This window comes from Pecten maximus, chromosome 3 (assembly GCF_902652985.1).
Source record: "Pecten maximus chromosome 3, xPecMax1.1, whole genome shotgun sequence".
Classification (NCBI taxonomy): domain Eukaryota; kingdom Metazoa; phylum Mollusca; class Bivalvia; order Pectinida; family Pectinidae; genus Pecten; species Pecten maximus.
The window spans coordinates 49,097,582-49,109,539 of record NC_047017.1 but is presented as its reverse complement, the minus strand read 5'-3'; the positions used below and the strand labels follow the sequence as shown (position 1 = coordinate 49,109,539).

At 37.1% G+C, this 11,958-nt stretch overlaps 1 protein-coding gene across 1 annotated transcript in view; it reads right to left on the bottom strand.

Moving 5' to 3' along the window:
• Positions 1-517: 517 nt before the first annotated feature.
• Positions 518-11,958, bottom strand: part of LOC117324421 (autophagy-related protein 2 homolog B-like) — a 75,939-nt gene continuing 64,498 nt past the window's right edge. Inside the window, exons 34-43 of the mRNA XM_033880271.1 lie at positions 11,008-11,140; positions 5,288-5,455; positions 4,789-4,890; positions 4,286-4,623; positions 3,829-3,901; positions 3,412-3,494; positions 2,855-2,976; positions 2,262-2,416; positions 1,801-1,947; positions 518-946 (exon numbers count right to left, since the gene is read on the bottom strand). Of these exons, the coding sequence (XP_033736162.1) occupies positions 713-946; positions 1,801-1,947; positions 2,262-2,416; positions 2,855-2,976; positions 3,412-3,494; positions 3,829-3,901; positions 4,286-4,623; positions 4,789-4,890; positions 5,288-5,455; positions 11,008-11,140 (1,555 nt within the window). The 3' untranslated portion in view covers positions 518-712. The remainder of the gene's footprint in view (positions 947-1,800; positions 1,948-2,261; positions 2,417-2,854; positions 2,977-3,411; positions 3,495-3,828; positions 3,902-4,285; positions 4,624-4,788; positions 4,891-5,287; positions 5,456-11,007; positions 11,141-11,958) is intronic.

Below are 11,958 nucleotides of genomic sequence, written 5' to 3'. Positions count from 1 at the left end.
GCTTCACTAGAACTAGGTAAGCACTTGATGTATTGGTCAGCCGGAATACCTCTCTCTGATCTACAGGCTGAAATGGCTTCACTAGAACTAGGTAAGTACTTGATGTATTGGTCAGCCAGAATACCTGGTTATTTATATCACTAAGCTATACCAGTACAAAGTCATTCTACACAAATGGTTTAGTTAACAATTTGTTGTTCATTTCATGCTCAAGGATTCATGTATTAGTAATAAATTAGTGGTATCGTGACAAAACTAAGTATCCAATATTAGCTGAATGGTTGAAATAGCAGATTCCACCTATTAAATTAAACGATCACAAATGTAGCCAGCACGTGTAGTGAAAGACATATAAACCTCACTCGATAAGCTGACCCTAGTAACCGCCACTTTTTGATGTATTTCAGGTGTGTTACATGTTTCCTTAAATGGTTTCTAAGCCAACCTAGTAAATCTATGTATTTATAATACATGAAGTGTCGACTATATACTATAATAGTTTTCACAGAAGACAATATAGCAACTTTTTTAATTATGTATTTTTCTCACTTCTCCACTCTAAGCAGAACACAAATAATTCACATTCTACCTCCCTCAACATCCACAGAAACAACCATTCCTCCATCGGCTCACCCTGTAACAATGAAGCAGTCGACCACACCTTATAACCATTACGGTGGTACCAAAGTATATAATTCAGGATGTCAAGGTGTTAACTGATAAACTCAGACTTCCATTTTTCCTCGTCCTCTTTACGTGCGTCCGGTTTGATTTGGTTCCTCATCCCACCTAGTACATTGGAAGTGGCCTCAGAGGCAATAATGAGAGGGGAGATAACTGTTGGTGGAATCTGACGAATCACACCTCCCATGGCTCCAGTTACACCCTTCTGTTCATGTTCTTTAGATGCCATGATCACAATATTCTGGGCTGTGTCAGAGAAACCCTACAGAGAAAAAAATTATGTGTTAAATACAGCCTGGTATCGGGGTCAGAGAAACTCTACAGAGACAAAAAGTATGTGTTAAATACAGCCTGGTATCGGGGTCAGAGAAACTCTACAGAGACAAAAAGTATGTGTTAAATACAGCCTGGTATCGGGGTCAGAGAAACCCTACAGAGACACAAAGTATGTGTTAAATACAGCCTGGTATCGGGGTCAGAGAAACTCTACAGAGACAAAAAGTATGTGTTAAATACAGCCTGGTATCGGGGTCAGAGAAACCCTACAGAGACAAAAAGTATGTGTTAAATACAGCCTGGTATCGGGGTCAGAGAAACTCTACAGAGACAAAAAGTATGTGTTAAATACAGCCTGGTATCGGGGTCAGAGAAACTCTACAGAGACAAAAAGTATGTGTTAAATACAGCCTGGTATCGGGATCAGAGAAACTCTACAGAGACAAAAAGTATGTGTTAAATACAGCCTGGTATCGGGATCAGAGAAACTCTACAGAGACAAAAAGTATGTGTTAAATACAGCCTGGTATCGGGGTCACAGAAACTCTACAGAGACAAAAAGTATGTGTTAAATACAGCCTGGTATCGGGATCAGGGAATCTACTACTTCACAGAAACTTGTATTATGAAATTTTGAATCTTTACAGAAACTTGTGATATTTTCAATCTTTAAATATTAAATTTCAATTTTAATATTTTTGAAAATGTAGATTTATTTCTGTTTGTTTGCATTAATTTGTTTGTCTTTAAACTAATTAGTCTTTCAACAACCAAACCCAGAATATGCAGTAATATTTAAGTGACACAGTGTTAGAATCATTAGCTTTTGTTAATCCTCACCTCCTTCAATACAATATACGCATTGGTCATTCCTTCTCTCAGATCAGCTGGCTGCCCAGAACGTCCATATTTCTTTCTTCTCCGCAGTCCTTTTGTACGTACACTTGGTCCAGGTGATACCATATCAAAGGTCACCTCAGCTACATACTGTATAGTAGACAATGGTCTTACATTAACAACAGTAAAGAAATAGGTCATTTAAAGGTCACTTCAGCTACATATTGTGTAAAGCTCTAAAAAATATCTGATACTCAAGGTCACATCTGATACTCAAGGTCACATCTGATACATACAGTACATTGTGTCCTATCATAATGAGATTTAAAGTTTGAGCTAATAATACTCTCTGCATTAGATACATACTGTATACAATATATTGAAAACACGAGTGTATTCAACTATAAGACACTAGATATGCTCTGTACAAGATATCCTCAAATTTGACCTTGAGATGACCTTACCTGTACAGACTGGACCACTCTGTTGGTTAGTTCCAGCACGGCCATGGCTGTGGAAGTAGTAAATGAACTGGCCCCACGCTGAATACCACGGACAATGCGTCCATCTTTCCTGTACTGTTCAACTGGCAGCCAAAATAGATCCTTCATGCCCTGGGCTGCATTGTAAGCAAGAGGATATAAAGAATGATGAAGGCATGAAGAAATAATATAAAGAATGACGAAGGCATGAAGAAATAAAGAAAACATTAAAGCCAATTCCTCAGTTTTAAATGTGACTGAATTCATCATTCAGAGGATGTGTCAGTTAAAAGAAAACCAATAAACACACTGAAAAAAATTGAACATATTAAAATCATTACCTGTTAATTATCTGCTAATTTTGCTACAAATATTTGATTTCTTTTACGATCAGGTGATCACATGAGAAGGTGGCCACATGACTTTCCGAAAGTCATTTATATGCTGAAATTATATTTTCTGTTTATAAAACTTAGTACATAATAATTGTGAAAAGTAACAACCATAAACTTCTTGAAAATACAGGGATTCAAACTTGTGAGCTGAAGTGAGCCAGAGATGGAGGGACAACATACCTAGCTGGACAAAGGAGTGCATAGGTCCCACGCCACCAAGTATGCTTGGAAGCTGGTTCTTCCTAATGTCAGCTAGCCACTCATTGGCCGCGTACTGGAGAAGACGGTCAAACCCTAGCAACCTGAAACGATTGTTTAACTATAAATGAACTGATGAAGACAATCAAACCCTAGCAACCTGAAACGATTGTTAAATTATAAATGAACTGATGAAGACGGTTGAACCCTAGAAACCTGAAACAATTGTTTAATTATAAACGAACTGGTGAAGATGGTCAACCCCAAGAAACCTGGAATTATTGTTTTATGGTAAATGAACTTGAGACGACGGTCAAAACCTAGCAACCTACAGTACTGATTGTAAATCTAAATGAAATGAAACAATGATGCGTGATCAAGATACTATATCATAAATCATATCTTTTACTACATTATGAGAAATTGGGAAGTTTTTATTGAGGAATTGGACCTTCAATAAGCCTGGTTTTACTGTGTAAACCTAATAAATTCAGACAAATGATGGCTTTATTTACATGAATAGATTAAGTATAACTTACCCATGCTGATAATTAATTCCTTTCAATTTCAGCTCAGAACAATTCAGCTGGGCCAGCCCTGCTAAAAGCCCAGTTAGGGCACCCTGAAATGTCCACATTTTTATAAACAATTTCAAATCACATTACCCTGAATTAAATGAGACCACAAATCCAGTTAGGGCACCCTGAAATGTCCACATTTTTATAAACAATTTCAAATCACATTACCCTGAATTAAATGAGACCACAAATCAAAAGATAAATTTTCACAATCATATTTTTCTTTTTAGCCAGTAAAACATTGGAAATAAGAAATATCTTTGAAAATATTAGAACACTGGAATTATAGGGAATGAAAAGGTTTTAAATATGATTATTGCATCAATAATTACTTTTCTATCAAAATCTAAAATTAATATATTTTCCATTTAAGCTTACATGTTCTCTGTCAACTCTCTTCTTTCCGGTGTAATCTAATCTAATTGGCACATCAGGTGAAAATATGAAAGACCTACAACATAAAACATAAAACTGATAGATATCTCTCATCTTTGTTGATCAGTGTGCATTTTTAATTACATATCATTAGGTAAGATATTAACTTAAGTGGACTAGATGCAAAATATTTCATTATCTATAAGATAATTGGCCTGTTATGTTCTGCCTGTCAGAAATTTGTTTGCAAGCTTAGTGTTATGTGATAAAAAGTATATTAAATTTGTTTTCAGTCTCAAGATTTTCATTTTTGCTTGCCAAGGCTTGCAAAACTGAACACTTCTAGACTCATTTCGTAAAATGTCATATCAATTGGAAACTCATTAAAGATAGATCAGAAGATGATCTTAAATAGATTTACAGATCTTAAATCTGCCTAGTAAACACAAACAAATCTTACTTAAAGAATACTGGCTGATAAGGTGTCTCCTCCACAACCTCGGTTGATGCATTATCATTGTCTGGAATAGAGTCATCCATAGTTATCTCCCCTCCAATACGTTCTTCCTGTAGTTCATCAAATCTCATGAGCAGTTCTTGTGGATCAGTTTCCTCTTCAACGACCTCTGGATGACCGACAACCATTACAGGTGGAGGAGGAGAGGGAGCATTGGTCCCAGGGGTTGACCTTGACCTCGGCTTGGCATCTGACATGGGAGGGGAAGGACTGGGGGTAGAATGACCCCCTCCTCCTCCAGACACCTCGGTGAAAAATATTTTCAGGAAGGCAAGAGAATCCTTAAAAGGATATAAATTAAGAATACTTGATTAGACTTAATCTCGACATTCCTCAAACTCTTAACTAACAGAAAAATAACTGCATGTTCTTAAATTTGTACAGTCATTAGAGCAGATTACTACAAAACATTTGACAGAATACCTGTGTAACAAAAAATATCTCACCTGGTCAACATTGAGTCGGAGAGGTTGAACGGAGATACGGAGGGCACATTCCTCTGCCCTCACCGTGGGGTCGGGGCGTGTGTGAATGGCTTTCACTAAAAGCTGAAATACAGGAAGGCTGACAGTGATTCAAAAGGAACTATTTCTTAGTAACAATATTCTAAATAGTAAGATCAAATAAAGCTGTCCGTCCACCATAATTAATAACAATTCAGTTCTTTTAATAAGAACAGAACAAAATGGAGCATTATTATGTAAGAAACATAAAAGTGAGAATATCACAAATTATGTAATATTTCGTAACAAACATAAAAGTGAGAATATCACAAATTATATGTCCTAAGAACCATCGAAAAGTACAATATTTATAGCTCATGTTTGTACATGTGCATGATGATTATACATCTCAATTCCTAAATATCTACAGTTTTTTTTATTGTTAACTACATGAGCTCATTATCTGATATTTTTTATGGTAAGAGTTACAGCAAAAACCTACCATGTTGGCATTTGACTGTCTGGGCATGCTCTCCGAGGAGTAGCGGTACAGAAATTTGTTGATATTTGAGCTGGAGAGGCGGTCCCGCAGTTCAAGGTCATTAATGAGGAGAATCTGTCTGGAGGCCTGCTCTGTGTTACTGGGGTACTTTTCATGCTGCATCTGGACCTACCACATCAATAATCACGTACAAAGGACCTACCACATCAATAATCACATACAAAGGACCTACCACATCAATAATATCACGCACAAAGGACCTACCACATCAATAATCACGTACAAAGGACCTACCACATCAATAATCACGTACAAAGGACCTACCACATCAATAATCACATACAAAGGACCTACCACATCAATAATCACATACAAAGGACCTACCACATCAATAATCACATACAAAGGACCTACCACATCAATAATCACGTACAAAGGACCTACCACATCAATAATCACGTACAAAGGACCTACCACATCAATAATCACGTACAAAGGACCTACCACATCAATAATCACATACAAAGGACTTACCACATCAATAATCACATACAAAGGACCTACCACATCAATAATCACGTACAAAGGACCTACCACATCAATAATATCACGTACAAAGGACCTACCACATCAATAATCACATACAAAGGACCTACCACATCAATAATCACGTACAAAGGACCTACCACATCAATAATCACATACAAAGGACCTACCACATCAATAATCACGTACAAAGGACCTACCACATCAATAATATCACGTACAAAGGACCTACCACATCAATAATCACGTACAAAGGACCTACCACATCAATAATATCACGTACAAAGGACCTACCACATCAATAATCACGTACAAAGGACCTACCACATCAATAATCACGTACAAAGGACCTACCACATCAATAATCACGTACAAAGGACCTACCACATCAATAATCACGTACAAAGGACCTACCACATCAATAATCACGTACAAAGGACCTACCACATCAATAATCACGTACAAAGGACCTATCACATCAATAATCACGTACAAAGGACCTACCACATCAATAATATCACGTACAAAGGACCTACCACATCAATAATATCACGTACAAAGGACCTACCACATCAATAATCACGTACAAAGGACCTACCACATCAATAATCACGTACAAAGGACCTACCACATCAATAATCACGTACAAAGGACCTACCACATCAATAATCACGTACAAAGGACCTACCACATCAATAATCACGTACAAAGGACCTACCACATCAATAATCACGTACAAAGGACCTATCACATCAATAATCACGTACAAAGGACCTACCACATCAATAATATCACGTACAAAGGACCTACCACATCAATAATATCACGTACAAAGGACCTACCACATCAATAATCACGTACAAAGGACCTACCACATCAATAATCACGTACAAAGGACCTACCACATCAATAATCACGTACAAAGGACCTACCACATCAATAATCACATACAAAGGACCTACCACATCAATAATCACGTACAAAGGACCTACCACATCAATAATCACGTACAAAGGACCTACCACATCAATAATCACGTACAAAGGACCTACCACATCAATAATATAACGTACAAAGGACCTACCACATCAATAATCACGTACAAAGGACCTACCACATCAATAATCACGTACAAAGGACCTACCACATCAATAATCACGTACAAAGGACCTACCACATCAATAATCACGTACAAAGGACCTACCACATCAATAATCACGTACAAAGGACCTACCACATCAATAATCACATACAAAGGACCTACCACATCAATAATCACGTACAAAGGACCTACCACATCAATAATATCACGTACAAAGGACCTACCACATCAATAATATCACGTACAAAGGACCTACCACATCAATAATCACGTACAAAGGACCTACCACATCAATAACCACGTACAAAGGACCTACCACATCAATAATCACGTACAAAGGACCTACCACATCAATAATCACGTACAAAGGACCTACCACATCAATAATCACGTACAAAGGACCTACCACATCAATAATCACATACAAAGGACCTACCACATCAATAATCACGTACAAAGGACCTACCACATCAATAATCACGTACAAAGGACCTACCACATCAATAATCACGTACAAAGGACCTACCACATCAATAATATCACATACAAAGGACCTACCACATCAATAATATCACATACAAAGGACCTACCACATCAATAATATCACATACAAAGGACCTACCACATCAATAATATCACGTACAAAGGACCTACCACATCAATAATCACGTACAAAGGACCTACCACATCAATAATATCACGTACAAAGGACCTACCACATCAATAATCACGTACAAAGGACCTACCACATCAATAATCACGTACAAAGGACCTACCACATCAATAATCACATACAAAGGACCTACCATATCAATAATCACGTACAAAGGACCTACCACATCAATAATCACATACAAAGGACCTACCACATCAATAATCACGTACAAAGGACCTACCACATCAATAATCACATACAAAGGACCTACCACATCAATAATCACATACAAAGGACCTACCACATCAATAATCACGAACAAAGGACCTACCACATCAATAATCACATACAAAGGACCTACCACATCAATAATCACGTACAAAGGACCTACCACATCAATAATCACGTACAAAGGACCTACCACATCAATAATCACATACAAAGGACCTACCACATCAATAATCACGTACAAAGGACCTACCACATCAATAATCACGTACAAAGGACCTACCACATCAATAATCACGTACAAAGGACCTACCACATCAATAATATCACATACAAAGGACCTACCACATCAATAATATCACATACAAAGGACCTACCACATCAATAATATCACATACAAAGGACCTACCACATCAATAATATCACGTACAAAGGACCTACCACATCAATAATCACGTACAAAGGACCTACCACATCAATAATATCACGTACAAAGGACCTACCACATCAATAATCACGTACAAAGGACCTACCACATCAATAATCACGTACAAAGGACCTACCACATCAATAATCACGTACAAAGGACCTACCACATCAATAATCACATACAAAGGACCTACCATATCAATAATCACGTACAAAGGACCTACCACATCAATAATCACATACAAAGGACCTACCACATCAATAATCACGTACAAAGGACCTACCACATCAATAATCACATACAAAGGACCTACCACATCAATAATCACATACAAAGGACCTACCACATCAATAATCACGAACAAAGGACCTACCACATCAATAATCACATACAAAGGACCTACCACATCAATAATCACGTACAAAGGACCTACCACATCAATAATCACATACAAAGGACCTACCACATCAATAATCACATACAAAGGACCTACCACATCAATAATCACGTACAAAGGACCTACCACATCAATAATATCACGTACAAAGGACCTACCACATCAATAATATCACGTACAAAGGACCTACCACATCAATAATCACGTACAAAGGACCTACCACATCAATAATCACGTACAAAGGACCTACCACATCAATAACCACGTACAAAGGACCTACCACATCAATAATCACGTACAAAGGACCTACCACATCAATAATCACGTACAAAGGACCTACCACATCAATAATCACGTACAAAGGACCTACCACATCAATAATCACATACAAAGGACCTACCACATCAATAATCATGTACAAAGGACCTACCACATCAATAATCACATACAAAGGACCTACCACATCAATAATCACATACAAAGGACCTACCACATCAATAATCATGTACAAAGGACCTACCACATCAATAATCACATACAAAGGACCTACCATATCAATAATCACGTACAAAGGACCTACCACATCAATAATCACGTACAAAGGACCTACCACATCAATAATATCACATACAAAGGACCTACCACATCAATAATCACGTACAAAGGACCTACCACATCAATAATCACATACAAAGGACCTACCACATCAATAATCACATACAAAGGACCTACCACATCAATAATCACATACAAAGGACCTACCACATCAATAATATCACGTACAAAGGACCTACCACATCAATAATATCATGTACAAAGGACCTACCACATCAATAATCACGTACAAAGGACCTACCACATCAATAATATCACGTACAAAGGACCTACCACATCAATAATATCATGTACAAAGGACCTACCACATCAATAATCACATACAAAGGACCTACCACATCAATAATCACGTACAAAGGACCTACCACATCAATAATATCACATACAAAGGACCTACCACATCAATAATCACGTACAAAGGACCTACCACATCAATAATCACATACAAAGGACCTACCACATCAATAATCACATACAAAGGACCTACCACATCAATAATCACGTACAAAGGACCTACCACATCAATAATCACATACAAAGGACCTACCACATCAATAAAAGGACCTACTACATCAATAATCACATACAAAGGACCTACCACATCAATAATCACGTACAAAGGACCTACCACATCAATAATCACGAACAAAGGACCTACCACATCAATAATATCACATACAAAGGACCTACCACATCAATAATCACGAACAAAGGACCTACCACATCAATAATATCACGTACAAAGGACCTACCACATCAATAATCACGTACAAAGGACCTACCACATCAATAATCACGAACAAAGGACATACCACATCAATAATATCACATACAAAGGACCTACCACATCAATAATATCATGTACAAAGGACCTACCACATCAATAATATCACGTACAAAGGACCTACCACATCAATAATATCACGTACAAAGGACCTACCACATCAATAATATCACGTACAAAGGACCTACCACATCAATAATCACATACAAAGGACCTACCACATCAATAATATCACATACAAAGGACCTACCACATCAATAATATCATGTACAAAGGACCTACCACATCAATAATATCACATACAAAGGACCTACCACATCAATAATCACGTACAAAGGACCTACCACATCAATAATATCATGTACAAAGGACCTACCACATCAATAATATCACGTACAAAGGACCTACCACATCAATAATCACGTACAAAGGACCTACCACATCAATAATATCACATACAAAGGACCTACCACATCAATAATCACGTACAAAGGACCTACCACATCAATAATATCATGTACAAAGGACCTACCACATTAATAATATCACATACAAAGGACCTACCACATCAATAATATCACATACAAAGGACCTACCACATCAATAATATCACGTACAAAGGACCTACCACATCAATAATATCACGTACAAAGGACCTACCACATCAATAATATCACGTACAAAGGACCTACAACATCAATAATATCACGTACAAAGGACCTACCACATCAATAATATCACATACAAACATACAGTAGTTAGGCGTCACTAAGCATGGGTATCCAACATACAGCATTCTATATACCCCGCCAAGGCATCATTGAACTTAGATAATTTATTATAAAACCTTGTGTAGTTAATTTTGAAATCTGTTCCAAAACAAAATGTCTGGAAAATTATAATGTTTTAATTAGTAGCCTTCATTTTAGTGCGAAGCTTTGTGACCTTGACCTTTCTACTGACCTTGGTGAGCTGGAGCTCCATAAGGGTTGCAGTGTCTCGGCCTGGTCCACCACGGGATTGCCAGGGTGACCTGTTGACAGTCTCTGTACTGGACTTAGTTGTGTACCGCATGCCTAGGAGGGGTGAGCCATCACTGTAACAGTTACCTCAGATATTCTCAGCCAGTACACAATTATATTTATGCTTCATTGAATAAAAACAACAGTACCAGTACCATCAGTTGGAACAATGTATATCCAATATCAAAATACATGAAATATGGAAATGTAATAAAGACTTTCAAAAAAGAATAAAAAAAAATAACAATACTTATAAGATCTTAATTATGCCGTGGTTAGAAATCGTACTATGTTTCATAAACAAAGGCAGTAAACAAAATGCCACTTCAAGAAAACAACTAAATATCATGCTATAAAGCCTACCAAGTTTTAAAGTTCTCAGTTGAAAACTAATAGAGGAGATTTCTGGAAAAAAAAAAACATTTTTGATGGCTGTCATTTAAATTCTGATGGGCATGTAATAACCAAACCTGAGAATGTATACTGAATAAGCTAATGTACCCTGGACCCTGGATCTTGGCACCCACTATAGAACTATTTTACATTGGTCTGTATCCTCCTAACAGGAACATGTACAAGTAACAAAAGATGAGTGGGCATTAATGAATTTGCATCCATGTTTTAGATATATCCGTTCTATGTTGAAATTTTGATTAATCTCAGAATGGAGATTATGGAAATGGACATATCTTAAGGGGATTCTTTCAGAATTTTGTGAATGACAGTCAGTGGTAACATTCTTCACATGCAAAATCAAAACTCCTATGAATTATAAGCAAGTGTACCTAGGGACTGCAGGAATCTTGAATACCATGACTGGTCACATCCTGTCAAGAGGTGCTAACAATAGTGGTATGGTATTATGTAGAGCTGAAACTGACCAAGTTGTCTC